The sequence below is a fragment of the Ovis canadensis genome, chromosome 7 (assembly GCF_042477335.2).
Source record: "Ovis canadensis isolate MfBH-ARS-UI-01 breed Bighorn chromosome 7, ARS-UI_OviCan_v2, whole genome shotgun sequence".
In the NCBI taxonomy this organism is placed as follows: domain Eukaryota; kingdom Metazoa; phylum Chordata; class Mammalia; order Artiodactyla; family Bovidae; genus Ovis; species Ovis canadensis.
The window spans coordinates 47,120,410-47,143,505 of NC_091251.1; the positions used below are offsets into that span (position 1 = coordinate 47,120,410).

General features: G+C 36.9%; 1 protein-coding gene across 1 annotated transcript in view; it reads right to left on the bottom strand.

The window, feature by feature from the left end:
* Nucleotides 1-8,341: 8,341 nt before the first annotated feature.
* EXD1 (exonuclease 3'-5' domain containing 1) overlaps nt 8,342-23,096 on the bottom strand; it is a 40,040-nt gene continuing 25,285 nt past the window's right edge. Inside the window, exons 9-13 of the mRNA XM_069596041.1 lie at nt 20,631-20,735; nt 20,474-20,554; nt 18,032-18,175; nt 16,698-16,889; nt 8,342-9,820 (exon numbers count right to left, since the gene is read on the bottom strand). Of these exons, the coding sequence (XP_069452142.1) occupies nt 9,161-9,820; nt 16,698-16,889; nt 18,032-18,175; nt 20,474-20,554; nt 20,631-20,735 (1,182 nt within the window). The 3' untranslated portion in view covers nt 8,342-9,160. The remainder of the gene's footprint in view (nt 9,821-16,697; nt 16,890-18,031; nt 18,176-20,473; nt 20,555-20,630; nt 20,736-23,096) is intronic.

Below are 23,096 nucleotides of genomic sequence, written 5' to 3' on the forward strand. Positions count from 1 at the left end.
GGTCCCATCACTTCATGGCCAATAGATGGGGAAACAGTGGAAACAGTGTCAGACTTTATTTTTGGGGGCTCCAAAATCACTGCAGATGGTGATTGCAGCCATGAAATTAAAAGACGCTTACTCCTTGGAAGGAAAGTTATGACCAACCTAGATAGCATATTCAAAAGCAGAGACATTACTTTGCCAACCAAGGTCCGTCTAGCCAAGGCTATGGCTTTTCCAGTGGTCATGTATGGATGTGAGAGTTGGACTGTGAAGAAAGCTGAGCACCGAAGAATTGATGCTTTTGAACTGTGGTGTTGGAGAAGACTCTTGAGAGTCCCTTGGACTGCAAGGAGATCCAACCAGTCCATTCTAAAGGAGATCAGCCCCGGGATTTCTTTGGAAGGAATGATGCTAAAGCTGAAACTCCAGTATTTTGGCCACCTCATGTGAAGAGTTGACTCATTGGAAAAGACTCTGATGCTGGGAAGAATTGGGGGCAGGAGGAGAAGGGGATGACAGAGGATGAGATGGCTGGATGGCATCACCAACTCGATGGACATGAGTTTGAGTGAACTCCAGGAGTTGGTGATGGACAGGGAGGCCTGGCGTGCTGCAGTTCATGGGGTCGCAAAGAGTGGGACATGACTGAGCGACTGAACTGAACTGAAACCACAAGTGAGTTATTTTCTAGTGTACATGAATTTTCTTCCTATTTGTCTTCTCCTTCTTGGTATCTGTGAGTATCTTGTTCTCCTTACCATCCTTTAGAATGTGATTCTCACTCCTTTTCTTTTATATTCCATACTGAAAACCTAGAAAATATGGTACATGTCCGATGACTTCAAAGACAATTTACATAGTAATACCCTCCAAAGCTCTCTAGCACAGATCTTTTTCCTGCTCTCTATCCCCATATATTCAACTACCTATTAGATATATTGATTTCAAAATTCCAATGTATCCTATATGGGACACACGTAAAATCCAGCTTATTATGGAAGCACTATTCCTCTAACTGCCCTCTCAATGGATTCTGTCTATAATTGGCACCAACTTTCAAATAGATATTCAGAACAGAAACCTGGGAATCAACCAAGACTCTTCTTGTTTACCACCCATATTCAATTGGTCTTTCAGTTTATTCTACTTATTAAATATCTTTCAAAAGCATATTCCTCATTAGCTTACCAACTTCTATATCGCTATTAAATGCAAACATTCAACATTTCCCCCAATCAATGCTAGAGTTTTTGTACAAGTCTCCCTCATACTATTCTTGCCCCCTTTCAATTCATCCTCCAGTTTAAACCAGGATGATCTAAAATATACATTTCTGATCATCTTAGTTTCTTGTTCATAATTCTTCAATGATCTCCTTTAGTCTATAGGATAAAACATAAACTCAACAAGACAAATCCTCAGGGCACTCACATTCCTTTTGCAAATTACCTTTTCCCCACGGTGGACAATGTTGGCAAAAAAATAAATCAAGGTGCCCTGGATGGATGGATTTATGATATAAAGTCAGTTATACCCTCTCAGGATTTTGAGTCCTGAATCAAATTACACAGAGATAGAAAAAAAATGTATTGGCACTCACTCACTCTGACAGACAGTTGAGAAGTTCCTGCTGCCTAGAATTTGCAGCTGCCCCTGATTCTATTTCCAAGCCTAGTTTCCAGCTTTCCCGTCAATACTATGAGCCACTCATCTTTCCAATAAATCCTTTTTGTTTACATTAGCCCAGTCAGTTCTTTTGCTTATGACCAAAAAACCCTAACAGAGACATGGACCCTATTTCCCACCCTTACCTCTCACCATTACAACCTATATGTTTTTCTCTCTTATAAATAGTGAACTCCTTGTAGTTTTCTTAGGCAAAATGCACCCTTCCTCTGTCTCTTATGAAGCCCTTTGACACATAACACAATTGCAAGGACAAGTGCTATTTCCTATCCAAGGCTACTCTGCTTCCTCCAACTCAAACCCCACCATCAATTCACTGGTATACCTTAAACATAACTAATATTTCAATTATAATATTCTCTTACTAGACTCTAGGTTCTTTGGGAGTAGGGACTGTGTCTTTATCTCTGATTCCCCAACACCAGACCAGTGCCTGGTTCCAAAATGAATGCACAAATGAAGTCTACTATGTGAGACACTGCACAGAGGAAGCTTTACAGCAATGGTTCAGTGTTATCTTTTTTTTAAAGGGAAGTATGAGTACATGCTATTCATACATGTAATATCTTTAATTTACTTCTTTTAAGTTCTCCTTCTCAGAAAGAAGGATTAAGCACGAGTTTCCTTTCCTCTATCAAGATTTTGCTATTTCATTGGCTTCTTAAAAAGCAAACTATGGATGGCATCCCAACAAGTTACACAATAATGAAGAGAATTTCTTTCCCTTTTCTCCCTCATTCCTGGAACTTGCCATTTTGGCTCTTCCTAAGGAATGTTTTCTTTAGAATGTGTTTCCATCACAAAGCTTTTATTTAGCCATCAGGTGGCTTTCAAGTTATAAACAGTAATGCTCTTTGGGGAATTTGAGAACTCCAGAATGTGGAAGTATCTCATACAAACCGGAGAGGCTATACTGTTGCCTTGTGGAGAGGTCAGCAGCATTGGGCTTAAGTTACTGGCTTTTCTGGTTTGTGTTACAATTAAATGCCTTTTATCCATTGTTCTATATGTACCAGTTTACACTCTAGTTCATTGAAGACAACAGAGGGAAATAAAATATTGAAAGTATTGGGACTTTCCTCTTTGTCCAGTGGTTAGGACTCCATGGTTTTACTGCTGGGGCCTGGGTTCAATCCCTGGTTGGGGAACTAAGAAAGATCCCAGAGCTGTGCAGTGTGGCAAAAAAAAAAAAACCAAAACCTTAAATGGCAAGAATACACAGAAGAACTATACCAGGAAGATCTTAATGACCTGGATAAGCATGATGGCAATGCCAAAAAATGTTCAAACTACTGCACAATTGCACTCATTTCACATGATAGCAAAGTAATGCTCAAAATTCTTCAAGCTAATCTTCAACAATGTGTGAACCGAGAACTTTCAGATGTACAAGCTAGATTTAGGAAAGGTAGAGGAACCAGAGATCAAATTGCCAACATCTGCTGGACCATAGAAAAAGCTAGAGAATTCATCTGCTTCATTGACTACACGAAATCCATTGATTGTGTGAAAGAAAAGTGAAAGTGAATTCGTGTCTGACTCTTTAGGACCTGTGGACTGTAGCCCACCAAGCTCCTCCGTCCATGGGATTCTCCAGGCAAGAATACTAGAGTGGATTTCCATTTCATTCTCCAGGGGATCTTCCCAACCCAGGGATCAAACCCAGGTCTCCCACATTGCAGGCAGACGCTTTAACCTCTGCACCACCAGGGAAGCTCACAACAAATTGTGGAAAATTCTTAAAGATATGGGAATACCAGACCACCTTACCTGCCTCCTGAGAAACCTGTATGCTGGTCAAGAAGCAACAGTTAGAACCAGACATGGAACAATGGACTATTCCAAATTGGGAAAGGAGTATGTCAAGGCTGTATATCGTCACCCTGGTTATTTAACTTATATGCAGAGTACATCATGAGAAATGCCACGCTGGATGAAGCACAAGTTGGAATCAATACTGCCAGGAGAAATATCAATAACTTCAGATATGTAGATGACACCACCCTTATATGGCAGAAAGTGAAGAGGAATTATAGAGCTTCTTGATGAATGTGAAAGAAGAGAGTGAAAAAGTTTGGTTAAAATTCAACACTCAAAAATTAAGATCATGGCATCTGGTCCCATCACTTCATGGCAAATAGATGGGGAAACAATGGGAACAGTGAAAGACTTAATTTTCTTGGTAAAAGGTAAGGCCACTCTTACCTTCTGAGATGGCCTACACTCTGTCTGTGGAGTGTGTTTCTCTCTAAATAAATCCACTTGTTACCTATCACTCTCTCACTGAATTCTTTCTGTGATGAGACATCAAGAACCTGAGTTTCATTAAATCTTGAGACCAGGTGTGTGATCTCAATTAAAAGAGTAGGTTCAAGTTCCAATCTGAGTCACCTGGTTTCATGGCCATATAAATTTTGGAATCATCCTGTCAATTTCTATGGGGCTTCCCAGGTGGCACTAGTGATAAAAAAATCCACCTGCCAATGCAAGAGATAAAAGATAGAGTGTTCTATCCCTGGGTTGGGAAGATTCCCTGGAAGAGGAAATGGCAACCCATTCCAGTATTTCTTGCCTGGAAAATTCCATGGACAGAGGAGCCTGGCAGTCTACAATCCATAGGGTAACAAAGAGTCATACATAACTGAGTGTGTCAATTTCTACATAAAGCCTGCTTGGATTTTGACTGTGATTGTAATAAATCTATGGATTTGGAATAAATAAATAAATCTATTAGAATTTGGGAATAATTTACGTCTTAACAGTACTGAGCCTTCAGTGGTAGTTTCCATTTATTTATGTCTTCTTTAATTTCTCTCAGAAATATCTTATAGTTTTCAATACACATCTTGCATATGTTTTATTAAAGGTATTCTTAAAGGTATTCTTAAAGGTATCATGTTTTTGTACATGATTGTAAATGGTACTTTTAAAATTTCAGTTACTAATTGACCATTGCTAGTTTTTTTTATACTCATATTCTTTTTTATATTGGCAGTATACCTTGTAATATTACTAAATTCACTTATGGATTCTAGTAGCATTTTGTACATTTCTTAGGATTTTATGTGCACATGATCATGTCTTGCAAAAATAAATTTTACCTTTAAAATTTCTAATCTATAAGCTTTTTCTTGCCATATTCCACTAGTTAATACTTACAGTACAATTTTAAATTGAACTAGTGAAAGCAAATGTCCTTTCTTGTTCTCCATTATATGGGGAATGCATTTAGACTTTCATCACTGTAAGTGTGATGTTAGTTTTTCCCCCAATTTTAAAAAATGTGCTAAAGCATATATAAAATTTACCATCTCATTCATTTTTATATGTACTGTTCACTGATATTAAGTACATTCATATTGTTGTGCAACCATCACAACCATCAGTCTCCATAAATCTTTTCAACTTGCAAAACTGAAACTCTATAGCCTTTAAATAATAACCTAATGTCTTCCTTCCCCCAGCCCCAGAAACCACCATTCTACTTTGTCACTATCATTTTGATTACTCTAGACACTTCATAGTTACTTTTTGTGACTGGCTTATTTTATTGACCATAATGTTCTCAAGTTTTATCCATGTCATAGAACATTGCAGAATTTCCTTCCCTTTTAAGGCTGAATAATATTTCATAATATGTATATTCCACATTTTGCTTATCCACTCATCTGTTGATGGACACTTAGGTTCACCTTTTGGCTATGTTCATAATGCTGCTATGAACATGTGAAACAAATATCTCTTCAAGACTCTGTTTTCAGTTCTTTTGGGTATACATCCAGAAGTGAAATTGCTGGATGATATGGTAAATATGTTTTTAACTTTTTAAGCAACCACCATGCTATTTTCTACAGTAGCCACTGTTTTATACTACCATCAGTGGTGTACAAGAGTTCCAATTTGTCTACAACCTTGCAAACACTTTCCGTTTTTTTCATAGTAGCCATCCTAGTGGGTGTGAGATGGTATCTCACTGTAGTTCTGATTTGCATTTCTCTAATGATTAGTGATGTTGAGCATTTTTTCATGTACCTGTTGGCATTTTGTATGTCTTCTTTGGAGGAATGTCTATTCAAGCTCGTTGTCCGTTTTTAAATCATTTTTGTTGTTGTTGAATTTCAGGATTTCTCTACATATTTTGGCTTTGATTCCCTTATCAGATACATGCTATATATATATAACTACATACTATATATACATACATACATACTATATATATACATATATATATACACATACATACATATATATATATATAAAACTATGCAGGGGGGAAACCTAAGTATAAACACTTATATTAACAAAAATATTACCTGCTTTTTCAGTGTGGTTAGAGAAATGAATATATTTTTTCTTCAGTTCAGTCGCTCATTCATGTCTGACTCTTTGCAATCCCATGGACTGAGCATGCCAGGCTTCCCTGTCTATCACCAACTCCCAGAGCTTGCTTAAACTCATGTCCATTGAGTCAGTGATGCCATCTGACTAAATTTAGGGGAAGCTAAATTTTTTCTTAGTTTCCCATTTTCCAAATTCTATTTAACAGCACATGAATTTTAAAATGAAACATGCTTAAAATGTTGGTTTAAAAAAATAACTAAAATGTTGGTTGTTAGGATTATAAAATGGAAAAATACTTGATATAAAAACACAATAAATGTATTTATGGTATGGTTATGACTGTGTGTGTGTAGAGATAGAGAATGAGACAAAAAATTGACAGAAAAGTACCAAAATGTTAGGCAGGGTTGTTTAATATGGGATGATTGTTGAGTACTTTTTTTTTCTTTATTTTCTAAATTTTCTGTAAGGTGTTTATTGATGTTACCTTTATAATAAATGCATTTTTATAAGTATACCAGGATAATCATCCTTAGGTCTCCAAGTTTCCACTAGGTCTTATCTTGGCTTTCTGCTGAGACTTGCCTCATGTCAAAACAATGATAGGCCTATATATAGTGCATTAAAATTCTATTGTGTAATATTAGGATTTACCAAGCCCATAGCCAGATCCCAGGCAAAGCTGCTGCAATGATTTTTCACACTATAGTTGAAAGAACATTGAATGGACCAAGAAGCAAGAAACATTGTTTCTATTCTCAGAGCAGGATCCTTCTTCAGGGAACTCATTCAATTCTGTTTCCTAATTCCTAAACCAAAAGGATAGATTGCTTGTGAGACTCTCTAACTGCAGATCATATACTGAAAGGTCAGCTCAGAAAGGTGAGATCTGAGTAGGACAGATGTAGAAACTTGGTGCAGAATGAAGCAAAACTCCAAGAGAGTCTGGAAAAGCACACAGTATGGTTTATGAACTCTCACCTAGAAAAATACTGAGTAAGAACTCAATGAGTTGGGTCAAGAGCCAAAGATTTCCCAAAATTCTGAGCAAACTTTAGACATCTGAGTAATGGCACAGAGCATTGACAACAGGGCTTGAATCACCCAAGAATTCTTGTACATTCTTTTCAGGAAGGGACAGAGTTTCATGGAAGGATCTGACCACATGGAATTTAAGTAGGGACTCTGGGCTAGAATGGAGAAATGTATGGTGAAAAATGCAGTTCCAGTTATATAAGTGTTTCACTAAGAAAATACTACACTGAAACCCAAAAGTTTCATTTAGTTCTGGGAGTCAAAGTACTTCTCAAAATAGCGCTGTCCATTAGAATTTGTTGAAATGATGGAAATGTTCTGTATTTGTGATATTCAATACAGCTACCCAGGTAGCTCCTGATTATATGAAACTATTGAGTAGCAAGCAGTAGCCACTGGGTTTATGGAAACATATAGCAAGTGCAACTGAATTTTTATTTCATTTTATCAATTTAATTTAATTTTAAATGTAAATAGCCACATATAGCTAGCGGCTACCATATTGAGCAGTACAGCAAAGGTCCAACAGAATCCTGTTGTTCTTTACAGTCATAGAACATAAATAATGAAAAAATTCTTTTTTTAGATATGAAGAACATGACATTTTTCTTTGTAGCCTGTATACAAACATGTATAAATGTCATGTGTGGTATGGTTCCATAAGGTGCTAAATCAGTTCTACATTTTTCACAAAAATCCATGCCCTTCCCAGAGTAAACCTAGATGAACCACTTTCTGGGATCAACCTGAAAATGCATTCATCCAAGATGAACCAGAAATCACCTTTGCTCCAAATGAGCTTCTAAACTATGGACAAAGTGAGACATAGCACCCACAAGGCTGAGCTGACAGCTCTTAGGCCTGCCTTCATCTTAAGCTCAGGCCAGATCTGGGCTCTGGGGTTTGGAAGGCACAGCAGGACGTTCTTTCAGTGGTACTCACAACAGAATCAATGAGCACAGACAAGGATGTTCCTAACTGAAGACTGTCTCTACGTTTTCCCTAAGTGCAATAAATAATAGAGGGCTGTATAGCAGTCAAATTAGCAAATTTCTAGGGAATTCCCTGGTGAACCAATAGTTAGGGCTAGGCACTTTCACTGTTGGAGCCCCGATTCGATCCCTGGTCAAGGAACCAGAATTCTACAAGCTGTGTAGTGTGGACAAAAAAAAAAAAGAGAAAAAAAAGATTTCTACCCCAGATTCTAGACTTAGAAATGCAGAAACATTCCAATTTATTCCTGCTGCTGCTGCTGCTGCTACCCTGACACAATGAAGAAAAGTGAGAGATAACCTAATGCCAAAACAGGTTTATTGCTTATTATACACAAAAGAATGTGAGCAACTTGCAAGCATTCAACATAAAAAGACTCAGGACAACTTGCCTTGTTTTCACCCTAAGAAAGCATACCATCTCCAGGCAAACAGAGTACAATCAAAACTTCAAGTTTACATAATAGACATACTTTAAAGAAGTCCCTGCTTTTTAGGGAAAAGGAGAAAATTGTCTAAAAGTAAGTGAAATGAAAAGAAACTAGAATAGTTATACTGATTCCTGTAGTAACATTAACTATTGTTTGTCTATAACATAAGACAGACTGAAAATTTAAATTGAAAAATAAAGTTGGATTTTTCAGCTTTATTGAAGTATACCTGATAAACTTACTTATTAGTATTTTTAAAAGGAAAAAAGTTCTGATAAACTTGTTGAGTATCATTTTTTTTAAACTTCTGGCTAAGAGTTTTATCAACCCCCTTCAAACCAAAAAATACAACAAAAAATTTTAAAGTATAGGTTCTTCCAGACACTAAGTCCAAAATTTTTCCCTTCAAATCTTTTAAACCCAAATTATGAGAAATAATTTAGTCTGGCCACAGGGAACATTTCTACAGAATGACATAATCAGAAAATCTACTTCTTCCATTATTTAACTTATTCATTCCTATCCTAATCAAATTCCAGGAATACAGAAAGTAAGAGGATGCAATTTTCCCTAAAGGCTGTGACTGAGGCAAAACTGAATTTACAACATGAGAAACTTAAGCACTGAGGAAGGCCCTGATGACAGAGGAAATAAACCACCTTAATGGCCTCAAAAACAAATTGCAGATCTCTAAGGCAGATTGGGAGAATCTGGATTTAACCAGGAATCAGTCTTTTCCGAAGCTGGGCAGGGAGGAAGTGTGGGAAGCACAGCTTTTCTAAAAGGATGAAAAATGTCACTTGGAGACACTCTGGTTTCCTGAGGAAGGGAAGGAGACACTGAAACATCTTGTTTTGTACCTTTTAGATCTTCCTTGTTTTCCGCCATCAATAACTGTTCTATCTCCTCTTTCAAAGATAAACTTGTCTGAAACTCTTGTTTAGGTATCTTGAGATGTTTTTTTTGAGTTATTCTCTGGTCTTTAACCCCCTCTGACTCAGGATAATTTAGGTTGTAACTGGAATCCTCGCTGGCATCTTCCTTTGTGGGAAGTAGATATTGAGGCTCTACTGTGGTTTGTTTACTCTTAGATTCTTCTTTCAGTAAATTTACATCCTCATGAGATGTAATATTTGGGGCTTTATCTTGTGTAGAATTTTTACAAAGTAAGAAACCTCGTACCTTTCCCTCTTTCCCTGCTGTCTCTGTCACCGATTTCTTTGGATGTAGTACTGTCCTTATTAGGAGTCCCTGAGCATTTACTCTATATTCTTTTGCCGCTCGCTCTCTGCGCTGCTTCTGGAAGTCCTGGAGTTGAAGCAGTTCCTCCGGGAGCTCCATACATGTAGGCTAAGAAAGAAAATTAACACAAGTCTACTATAACTAAACTTCTAAACATAGCCCTTAAAATCACTTCTACTGAACAATATTTGGCAAGCAAGCATCTATTCAAATGTGTTCTTATGGCACCCTCTAGTGTCTTCAACTATAGTAGTATTATTTTTTGAGTAATTTAAATATGTTGAATCCAGTTTTGTATGTTATGCATGTGTGTATACATAAAGATTATATGAAAAAAGTAAGGGTCCATTCCAATCTTGCCCCAACTACCTTAGCAGGTGTACCCTGTAAAAAGCAGCTGCTTGTGAACCTCCCAGACAGTCTTTGCATATTTGATTTCTTACTAAATATCTTTTCATTGGATTTCATTTTTCAATTTTTGTTTTCCTCCAACTTTTTATTTTGATAACTCTAAAAATATTTTATACAAATGGCAATATTATATTTTTTCCATCTTGATTTTTCCAACTAAGAAAATCTGTCTTAAGAGATTTTTCCATGTTGGCAATTTTAATGGCTGTATGGATATACCATAATTTGTTTAACCAAACTGTTATGGATGGATATTTGGGTTGTTTCCAGTATCTTGTCATCACATAAATGCTACAATAAAGGATATATTAAGAAAATGTGCTCTCTGTTATGAGACAATTTTTCCCAGGTTGCTTGCCCTTTGACTTTGTTCACAGTATTTTCACTATACAAAATTTTTGAAGTCAAATTTATTTATCTTTTTTGAATTCTGAGTATTTCTGTTGTGTAGAAAAGCATTCTCTCCAACAATTCAATAGCAAAAACATAATTAATTTAAAAGTGAGCAAAGGACTTGAATAGACAATTTTCCAAAGAAGATATTTAGATGGATAACAGGTACATGAAAAGGTACTCGATATCACTATTCATCAGGGAAATGAAATCAAAACCACAATGAGATATTATTATTAACATTTCTTAAGATGCCTATTATCAAAAATACAGAAAACAAGTATTGGTGAGAATGTGGAACAAAGGGAACTCTCATACACTGTTGAGAGGAATGTAAAGTGGCACAGCTACTATGGGAAGCAATATGGAGGTTTCTCAAAAAATTAAAAATGAAACTATTATATGGTTCAGCAATCCTATGTCTGGGTATATATTTGAAGGATTATGAAAACAGGACCGCAAAGAGACAGGTACATTCCTTGTTTACTGTGTCATTATTAACAATGGTCAAGAAATGTAAACAACCTGTGGCTATCAACAGACAAATGAATAAAGATGTGGTGTATATATACACACACAATAGAATATTATCCAGCCATTAAAAAGAAGGAAGTCCTGCCATTTGCAATAATATATTTGAACCTGGAGGGTTATGCTAAGTGAAATAAGCCAGAGAGATAAAGACAAATGATGCATGTAATCACTGATAGATGAAACCTTAAAAAAAAAAAAAAGCACCAAACATGTTACTTCTTAAAAACAGAAAATAAAATGGTGGTTCCCAGGTGTTGAAGGAAAGGGAAATGGGAAGATGTAAGTCAGAGAGTAAAAACTTTCAGTTTTAAGAAGAATAAGTTCTGGGGATCTAATGTACAGCATAGTTACTATAGTTAATACTTGAAAGTTGCTGACAGTATACGTTAAACATTCTCAGCACACACATAGAAAAAAGGTAGCCGTGAGGTGATAGATGTGTTAATTATTTTAATCTTGGTAATGATTCCACAATGTATATTGTATCATAATGATGTACACTTTCAGTTTAGTTCAGTTCAGTCCCTCAGTCGTGTCCGACTCTTTGCGACCCCATAGACCACAGCACGCCAGGCCTCCCTGTCCATCACCAACTCCCAGAGTTTACTCAAACTCATGTCCATTGAGTCAGTGATGCCATTCAACCATCTCATCCTCTGTCGTCCCCTTCTCCTCCTGCCTTCAATCTTTCCATCATCAGGGTCTTTTCAAATGAGTCAGCTCTTCACATCAGGTGGCCAAAGTATTGGAGTTTAGATTCAACATCAGTCCTTCCAATGAATATTCAGGACTGATTTCCTTTAGGATGGACTGGTTGGATCTCCTTGCAGTCCAAGGGACTCTCAAGAGTCTTCTCCAACACCACAGTTCAAAAGCGTCAATTATTTGGTGCTCAGCTATCTTTATAGTCCAACTCTCACATCCATATATGACTACTGGAAAAACCATAGCTTTGACTAGACGGACCTTTGTTGGCAAAGTAATGTCTCTGCTTTTTAATATGCTATCTAGGTTGGTCATAACTTTTCTTCCAAGGAGTAAGCGTCTTTTAATTTCATGACTGCAGTCACCATCTGCAGTGATTTTGGAGCCCCCGAAAATAAAGTCTGCCGCTGTTTCCACTGTTTCCTCACCTATTTGCCATGTTCTTAGTTTTCTGAATGTTGAGCTTTAAGCCAACTTTTTCACTCTCATCTTCCACTTTCATCAAGAGGCTCTTTAGTTCTTCACCTTCTGCCATTGATGTACTATGCATATAAGTTAAATAAGCAGGGTGACAATAGATAGCCTTGATGTACTCCTTTTCCTATTTGAAACCAGTCTGTTGTTCCATGTCCAGTTCTAACTGTTGCTTCCTGACCTGCATTCAGATTTCTCAAGAGTCAGGTCAGGTGGTCTGGTATTCCCTCTTTCAGAGGGAATTTTCTTTCAGAATTTTCCAGTTTGTGGTCATCCACACAAAAGCTTTGGCAAAACCAATAAAGCAGAAATATATGTTTTTTCTGGAACTCTTTTGCTTTTTCAATGATCCAGCAGATGTTGGCAATTTGACCTCTGGTTCCTCTGCCTTTTCTAAAACCAGCTTGAACATCTGGAAGTTCACAGTTCACATATTGTTGAAGCCTGGCTTGGAGAATTTTGAGCATTACTTTAATAGCATGTGAGATGAGTCCAACTGTGCGGTAGTTTGAGCATTCTTTGGTATTGCCTTTCTTTGGGACTGGAATGAAAACTGACCTTTTCCAGTCCTGTGGCCACTGCTGAGTTTTCCAAATTTGCTGGCATATTGAGTGCAGCACTTTCACAGCATCATCTTTCAGGATTTGAAATAGCTGTACTGGAATTCCATCACCTCCACTAGCTTTGTTCATGGTGATGCTTCCTATAAGGCCCACTTGACTTCACATTCCAGGATGTCTGGCTCTAGGTGAGTGATCACACCATTGTGATCATCTGGGTCATGAAGATTTTTTTTGTAAGTTCTTCTGTGCATTCTTGCCACCTCTTCTTAATATATTCTGGTTCTGTTAGGTCCATACAATTTCTGTCCTTTATTGTGCCCATCTTTGCATGAAATGTTCCCTTGTATCTCTAATTTTCTTGAAGAGACCTCTACTCTTTCCCATTCTATTGTTTTCCTCTATTTGTTTGCACTGATCACTGAGGAAGGCTTTCTTATCTCTCCTTGCTATTCTTTAGAACTCTGCATTTAAATGGGTATATCTTTCCTTTTCTCCTTTGCTTTTTACTTTTCTTCTTTTCACAGCTATTTGTGTAAGGCCTCCTCAGAGAGCCATTTTGCTTTCTTGCATTTCTTTTTCTTGGGGATGGTCTTCATCCCTGTCTCCTGTACAATGTCACGAACCTCCATCCATAGTTCTTCAGGCACTCTGTCTATCAGATCTAGTCCCTTGACTCTATTTGTCGCTTCCACTGTATAATTGTAAGGGATTTGATTTAGGTCATACCTGAATGGTCTAGTGGTTTTCCCCATTTTCTTCAATTTAAGTCTGAATTTGGCAATAAGGAGTTCATGATCTGAGCCACAGTCAGCTCCTGGTCTTATTTCTGCTGACTGTATAGAGCTTCTCCATCTTTGGCTGCAAAGAATATAATCAATCTGATTTCGGTATTGCCCATCTGGTGATGTCTATGTGTAGAGTCTTCTCTTGTGTTTTTAAAAGAGGGTGTTTGCTATGACCAGTGCATTTTGGCAAAACTCTATTAGCCTTTGTCCTGCTTCATTCTGTACTCCAAGGCCAAATTTGTCTGTTACTCCAGGTGTTTCTTGACTTCCTACTCTTGCATTCCAGTCCCCTATAATGAAAAGGACATCTTTTTCTAGAAGGACATCTAGTTCTAGAAGGTCTTATAGGTCTTCATATAATTGTTCAACTTCAGTTTCTTCAGCATTACTGGTTGGGGGATAGACTTAGATTACTATGATATTGAGTGGTTTGGTTTGGAAACGAACAGAGATCATTCTGTTGTTTTTGAGATTGCATCCAAGTACTGCATTTCGGACTCTTTTGTTGACTTTAAGTATAAATAATTTTGTCAACTCTTCCTCGATAAAGTTGGTGAAGACATTTTCCTACTGTGAGATAATTTTCTTTTAATATTTTTTGCCAATAATTTCATGATTCCATTTTTTATATAAATACTTGATCTATGGCATTTACTGCAGCAAAAGATGTAACAATACAACTCTGATTCTCCTCCTTCCACAATGGTTAGTCAACTGTCTAAAGCCATTTACTAAATAATCTTTTTCTCACTAGAAATTCTACCTTTATCCCAATCATTACTGATATATATGAGATCTATGTTGGGGTTCTCTCCTCTCTTCCACTGATCTGCCTATACATGTATCGCTGACATTTAACGTAGACATATAATATGTTTTAATATCTGACAGGACTATTCTTCTTTATGCTTATCTATCCCTATAAACATTATAATCACAGTTTACCAAAATAATTAGTTTTAATATTTTTCCTAGAATAAAGTTAAATTTAAAAGTTAATTCAGGAATAACTGATAGGCAAAAATATTTAATGTCCCCACACATTTAAATCCTCTTTTACACCATTCAGTAATACTTTAACATTTTTTTCATCTCTATATAATCTATTTTTTGTTACAATTATAAATGAAGGTTTTTCTCCCATTATATTCTCTAGCTGTATAAATGGGTATAGGAAAGCTATTAATTTTATATTATATTTATACCCTTTACTAAATTGCCTTTTTGTTTGTGGCAGTCTTTTCCAGTCGATTCTCTTTAGTATTCGAATGTATCATGAGCAAGTCATAATTCTTGTTCCTCATGTTCAGTTTTTATAGCTCATTTTTTTTCCTAATCCCACTGGCTAATAGCTTCAGAAACTACTAAAGTAGTGGTTATAGTCACCAATTTTGTATTTTTCTTAATATTAATGTTCCTAATCAAATATTATATAGTCTTCTTATTTGAGATATGTTTTATCATGTTAAAAGTATCTATTCCAACTTTAGTCAACAATGTACATAGAAAATTATCAAATTTTTTCAGCAAATAACAGTGAGAGTAAAATATTAAAAAGATAAAAAACTGTCCTTTACAGTGATAAATGAAAAACATTAAAATTCTCCAATCAAACTAACTATACAAGGACTTTCATGTTGTTCTTTTCGTGTTAAACAGTGAGAGCAAAATACATAAAAGTTGCAAAATAACCTTCTCAGCATTTATGAGATAATCATAAGACATTCTTGGCCCTAGTGAAATACTGAATTTAACATAATATAGTCTCTCGGTCATGTCCAACTCTTTGTGACCCCATGGACTGTAGCCTGCCAGCCTTCTCTGTCCATCGGGATTCTCCAGGCAAGAATACTGGAATGGGTTGCCATGCCTTCCTCCAGAGGATCTTCCCAACTCAGGTATCAAACCCAGGTCTTCCGCATTGCAAGCAGATTCTTTACCGTCTGAGCCACTGAGGAAGCCCATAATATTTTCTATCAATTACTAAATATTATGAACATAATATTAAAGCATGCTTGTAACTATAATCCAGAGACATATTAATAAAATAGAAAAGTATAGGGTTTCCATGGTGGCTCAGTGGTAAAGAATCCACCTGCCAATGCAGGAGACATGAGTTCTATCCCTGATCCAGGAAGATTCCACATGTGACAGGGTAACTAGACCTGTGCACTACTATTACTGAGCCTGTGCTCTAGAGCCCAGGAACCCACAACTACTGAGCCCATGTGCCATAACTACTGAAGCTCATGTACCCTAGAATGTGTGTTCCACAACAAGAGAAGCCACAACAAGAAGTCCAGATACCACAATGAAGAGTAGCTATTCTTCTCTGTAAGTAAAGGAAAGCCTGTGCAGCAACAAAGATCCAGGACAGCCAAAATAAAATAAGTATTTGTAAAAATAAAAAAGCGTAATACATCGAATGGAGTTTGTATCAAAAATGCTATTGTTTTATTTAGGACTTTGCATCAATATTCCTAAATAAGAATGGTTTAAAGCAGCAGCCTGTGAACTTTTTATGTAAGGAGTCAAATAGCAAATATTATAGGCTTTGTAAGCCACAAACATGGCTTCTGAACACTTTTTTTTAACAATCCTTTAAGACTCTACAAATCATTTTTAGCTTGTGAGCTGTATAAAAATGGGCAAGATTTGGCCTTAAAGCAATAGTCTATCAACAATATAAGTTTTCTTATATTGTGCTGGGTTCATAAAAATAACTAATGAAATATTAAATTTATCCTTTCCTTGAAAGATATATTTACTGAAAATATAATTTAATATTGTGAAAAAGTTTTTACAATATTTAACAAAGGAGTTAGGACTTCCAGCACATCAACTTTTAGTTTGATTGAAATGCATGTCACCAGGTGTATCATATGAAATAAGTGTCAGTGATCATAAAAATATATATATGTATTTATACATATATAAATACATATATATATATATGGTTTTAAAAAAAAGTGCTCAAGTAGCTGTATTAAGCCCTTCAAGAATATTTATCACCAAGTCTGCTGAAAAAAATCTGGTGCAGCTGTGAAGAGTGGGTATCACTGTGACCCCTCCATGAGAAAGCAGAAGTCTTGAAAACAAAGCAACCGAGTGGGTACCTACCTCCATGCCTCCCAGTCGGTCTGCAGACCCTTCTCGGTAGGTGTTTAGGTATCCGTCCACCAGGGTAGTTAGGTCAGACATCATTTCATCCAAGAGTACCAAGCGAAGGGGGAGCAGGTAGGTAGCTTCCAAAGCCAAAATTTTCAGCAAAGAAGGTGAAAGAGGTCGTGTAAACCATAGTTCTGGGTTTTTCTAGAGATATCAAAACAATTTTCTCAGAATCTTAAACAAAACTTTAAAGAATGGTTTGTTTAAGTGTTGCTTAACTTAAATCACCATTACGGTCATTTTCTTCAGTTATTACCTTCTAATTTCACACTATGGGTAGCCTTCTGAGAATATACACACATACACAAACATACTGTGTATACACAAAAAAAATCTGTATACATTTGAGTGTGAGTATGTAATAGGGGAAAGATGTGGGGGAGAGAGGGGAGGGAGGGAATAAGGTGGATAGGGGGAGAGCGAGGGCTTGAGAGAGAGATCAGGGCTTCTCATGCAAAACTGGAAGCAGCAGGACTGATTATATGGTCAAAACTGCAGCCAGTATGATTATGGCTTAAGTTTACATGCAAGGCTGTTAGAAGCTGAAGAAAATCTATCTAACTTTGGGAGAAGTAATTGGCATGATTTTTGTTCCAGTGCCTTAATTCAAATTCCCAATAAAATCCCCTCTTATCCAACTTGAAAATTTATTTTCCTGTGGTCATGTATGGATGTGAGAGTTAGACTGTGAAGAAGGCTGAGTGCCGAAGAATTGATGCTTTTGAACTGTGGTGTTGGAGAAGACTCTTGAGAGTCCCTTGCACTGCAAGGAGATCCAACCAGTTCATTCTGAAGGAGATCAGCCCTGGGATTTCTTTGGAAGGAATGATACTAAAGCTGAAACTCCAGTACTTTGGCCACCTCATGCGAAGAGTTGACTCATTGGAAAAGACTCTGATGCTGGGAGGGATTGGGGGCAGGAGGAGAAGGGGACGACAGAGGATGAGATGGCTGGATGGCATCACCGACTCGATGGACGTGAGTCTGAGTGAACTCCGGGAGATGGTGATGGACAGGGAGGACTGGCATGCTACAATTCATGGGGTCGCAAAGATCGGACACAACGGAGCAACTGAACTGAACTGAACTGAACTAACCAACAAATCTGGATGCTGGGTTTTTCCCACTTGACACCACAAACTGCTCCCATTTGAAACAACCAAGATTTTGGCAATGTCCATATGCTTTTCATAGAAGCTGTCATATTTCTATATAAAATGCTAATAATCCCACTCACAAAACACTTGAAAATATTAATGTCATATGAGACATATTTTAATACTCACTTGAATCCATTTTTGTCTCACTTCCAGAAAGGAGAGATGTTTAGGGGCTATTTTAAGGTGTCTGATTAAACTTTCCTGTAAAGTACTAATGCAGTTTGGAAGAAAGCCTCCCGTTTCCACGGAAAATTGAAGGACATCTGCTACCTGTGGCATTCAAAAAGAACAAACAGACCAATCCATAAAATATATTACAGAGAGCTATCTCATGACAGAAATATATTTGGAGAAATGTCTTTAAATACCATTTTTCCCAAGGACTCATGTGACAGACAATGCCATCAGAAAATTTTAAGTTGTTAGGTTAACTTATTCTGAGAAATTAGAAAAGAAAAAGGACCAATTTTAATGTGTCCCTATTTTCTCTTCCACTTCTTTTATTTGCCTGCATTATGGTTATTTATTACTCTTTGGTGCCTTCAATGAATGGGGAAAGGAAAATAAAATTAAAGGCTCACTTCTATTATTAGCAACTATGGTAAAGTTTTGGTAAGGAAAGCTAATAAAATTAAGAATTATAATCATTATTTATCTGTGTATGGTATGCTAAATAATGGCCCCTGAAGATATCCACATCCTAATTTCTAGACCTGTGAATATTCTCATAAATGGCAAAATGGACTTTGCATCTGTGATTAGTTAAGGATACTGAGATAGGGAGATGAACTTGAATTATATGGGTGGGCCCTAAACATAATCACAAATGTTCTTATAAGATGAGGCAGAGGGAGATTTTATTACAGTCAGAGGAGAAGATGATGTGATGATGAAAGAAGATTTGAGTGATATACTTGGAAGATGGAAGGAGTCACAAGCCAAAGTACAGGTGAAAGCTGAAAAGGCAAGGAAACAGACTGTTCTCTCAGAGCCTCCAGAAGAAACCAGCCCTGAGGACACCTTGACTTTCACCTGGTGAAAATGATTTCAGATGTCTGACCTCCAGAACTATAGGAGAGTAAATTTATGTTTTAAGCCACACAATTTATGGTGATTAGTTACAATAGCAACAGAAAATTAATACACTGTGTTAAAGAAAGACAAATTGAAATAATTCTGAATTCCTGCTTCTTGCACTATGAAAATCTGAAAAGAAAAATATGGAAAGACATGCCAGGGATTTCTTGGTGGTCCAGTGGTTAAGACTTCGTCTTCCAATGCAGGGGATGAGGGTTTAATCCCCGGTTGGGGAGCTAAGATCCCACATGCCTCATGACCAAAAAAAAAAAAACAACACCCCAAAACAGAAAATAAAAGCAATATTGTAACAAATCCAATAAAGACTTTTAAAAATAATTTTTAAAAAAGACATGACAATTTCTTCATTAGACAACATATATGGGCTCTAATCAAGAAGCTGAATGGCCTCAAGAAAATGATAAGCAATTTTTTTACATTCTGGAGTTAGCAAAGAAGCAATCCCTATACAGTGAATGCTCTTGAAAGAAGACCCACAGGTCCTCTGGCACAAAGTTCATTATAAGCAGATAAATAAAGAGCAAACTTCAACCACATACAATAACATAAAATTGAACTTTTAGGAATTTCTGTTTAAAAATAATTGGCTAACTCATTTTTTAACCCCCCTCAAAGGTTCTAGGTTTATATATTCAAGATCTTCTTTTCATGGCATTAATCTAGAAGATTAGAAGAACTTAAAGAATACATAATGAAAATTAGTAGTTTTATGGCTCTCATAGACAAATCAGAAACCCAGATCAGCTCTAAATCTAGTATAGTCTAGGAATTTCTCTAGGTCCTTTAAACCAGAGAAAAATCACTTATCTTCAGGCTATTTGGGGCCAGAATAGGCTTTGGGGGCACATCTAGGACAACCTGCATCCCTGAGCTAGAAGCCCATTAGCCATTTGCCTTAACTGATACCCGGTGGCTTAGATGGTAAAGAATCTGCCTGCAATGCAGGAGACCCAGGTTCAATCCCTGGGATGGGAAGATCCCCTGGAGAAGGGAATGGCTACCCACTCCAGTATTCTTGCCTTGAGAATTCCATGGACAGAGGAGACCGACAGGCTACAGCTCATGGGGTTGCAAAGAATTGGACACAGCTGAGCAACTGTCACTTTAACTGATACATGTGTGGTAAAGGCATAGACATGACTGTTCACCTCACAGTAAGAGTCCGTGTCAGATTTCCAAATAGCCCCCAAATTGTTCGAGTTTCTGAATGTTATAGAGCTTAGAGCTTGCTTCTTACTTGAAAAATTCTGGAGCAAAATGAAGGGGGAAAAACCCTAAATATTTACAAATAACTTTTCTGCAGTGCTTCTACAGTTCACCAAATGTTCTCACATATTGTACAAACATATTACAGGAAAGTGGGCAGGAATGAGGCACACACAAAAAGACTTCAATCATTCATCAGACAACGCTTATTTTCTACAGAAACCATATGTACAATGGATTGATTTAGAGTTTCCCTGTGTGTACCTGGGTGTCAAAGACATTATTCAGCAAAATTCCATACTGATGAGAGAGGCAATCAGAAAGCCAACGACAATCATGAATAACCTAAGGAATCAGAAGACAGAGTTATTAGAACCTTGTTATCACTCTTACTAGCAGATAAATCAGCTAACACACTCACCTTCAAAATTCTCTTGTCTTCTAATACCATCTGAAGTCCATTGTTGAAAGCGCGACTTCCCAGAAGGAAAATGTCAAACAAGTAAACCCGGCTATTTGTGGCCACCTGCAATAGACCATCCACATATTGTAAGACAGAACTAGGGAAGAGGAAGACATGAAAGAAAGGGTCAAGAAAGACCTGAAAGTAATATTTAACATCCATATTTTTAAAGTAAACAATACACACTCATTGACTTTTAGGGAAATAGGTTTAAATTTATCTTAAGTTAAAGAAAAAAACCCACACTGGGATCAATAAGTCCACATTGCTATTTTTTTTCACACTGCTATATTTAAAATGGATAACAAACAAGGTCCTATTGCATAGCACAGGGAACTCTGCTCAATATTATATGGCAGCCTGGATGGGAGGGGAGTCTGGGAAGGAATGGAAACGTATATGTAGGAGAGTCCCTTTGCTGTGCACCTGAAAATGTAACATTGTTAATCAGCTACACTCCAATATAAAATAAAAAAAGTTTTTTAAAAACCCACAAATACACTCTCTCTGTGATCTTTCAAAAGAAAGAAAAGGACAAGTTGGTGGTTTGGCCTTTAGCTTTTTTCTTTTTTAATGTTTTATGTTTCACCTGTGGCATCCTAATATTCCAGAATTATAGGTTTAAGGGGAACTAACAGTATTTAATTCTCAATAACACAAAATGCTATTTGTCTGAATTCCATAACATGCATGGTCATGTTAGGTGTTACATAAAATTACTCAGAAGATCCTTGTCCTCTGGCAGTTTAAAACAGGCTGGCACAAATGGTAGGATGTGAAATACTGTCACTTTGATCAATTTTATACAATTTTAAGAATTATAGGTTGTTTCTGATCGTAAAAGTCACAAAGGTTATATGGTTGTATAATGTACTGAGTCAAAGAATAAAGGTAACAACAGATCCAAATAGGGCTTGAGAGCCAGTTATGAGACAGGTGGATGGCATCTTTGTAATTTCAGGAGCTACTGTTGGTACAGTTACAATTACCAGGCCAACCAGGCACCCATTCTCAAATCTTTCATGTTGTTGCTAGAATGTGACACCTGAAATAGTCAATCTCTGCTCTTTCTCTACCTCTTTAATTATAAAAATTGAATAGACACATTATAGAAGCTTGGAAAATAATTCTTTGCTAGACTGTAAACTCTGTGAGAGAAGAGATTATGTCCACCTCACTACTCGTAACTGAAGCAGCAACTAGAACAGAGCCAGGCCCATGGACGACTGTTGTCCATCTTTTCAGTGAGTCAGTGCATCATGCAATACAACACTCCCTTCCTTTTTTTCATATAAAAATGTACATGACTCAAATAATATGCATTCAGATCTATACCCTGCTTTTTTCTCTCATAAACTTTCAGACATTTTTCTATACTATATTTTTCAACTTTTGGCAGCCACATAAGATCTATCAAATATACTGTATTACCTCCTACTGTTAATTATTTAAGTGGCTTTTGACTTTTCATCACTATAAATGCTGCCAAGATGAACAGGTTCACACAGAATTTTTTCTCCATATTTTGAATTACTTAGGATAGATTCCCAGAAACAAACCTGAGAAGTGTGCCAAATGATTTAAAAAAAAAAAAAAAAAAAAAAACCTTTTGACTCTAAACAAGTATTTGCTACCTTCACCTTAGGACACAATGTTATATCTGAACATATTTGACCACAGATGAAAGTTAAACATTTAAATAATTTAAAGAAAAGCAGTGGGAAATATAGAAAGATTGCAGATTAGGAAAAACAGAACAGAGAAAGAAACACAAAATGAAAATAAAGATTTAGGAACTGAAGGTGCCAGATACTAAGAAAAGTGAGGAGCTAGAAATAAGGCGATAGGCTGAAGGTCTGTATAAGTAAGTCTCTGAGTTATCCCTTTCCATTCCCATGGAGGACAGAAGATATGTTCTCTGGATAAACCCAACAAGAGAGGCTCTAGGGTTGGGAACATAAGATATAGAAGAGGGCAGGGGGTTGGTAATGGAGTCAGAAATGAGTCTGCACACTGAATTCTGAGCCTCCAGGCCTCTTCCCTTGTAGCTTCCAGCTTGACATCACCAGCTGGCATTGGAACAAGAGGACTGAGGGTTCCAGGGAAGATGGCTTCAAGACAAAAATGCAGCCCAGGTTATCAGAATAAACGTAAGCCTGTGAAAAACTATACTGAGGGGAAAATATGGGAAGGCTTAGCCACAAATGAAAGGAAAACAAAGCTAGTAAGATGGCAATTATCAATTCTATGAAAAACAAAAAGTTGGGCAAGAAAAGAATAATCTTACTGGCTCAACAAGGAGCAATGGTTACATAGTCATAATCACATACAGCCTGAATCCTGTCTTAATCAAAAATTGGGATATAAATCCCCCCACCCAAAAAAAAAAAACACCCCACCAGAAACACTACTTTAAAAAGACAC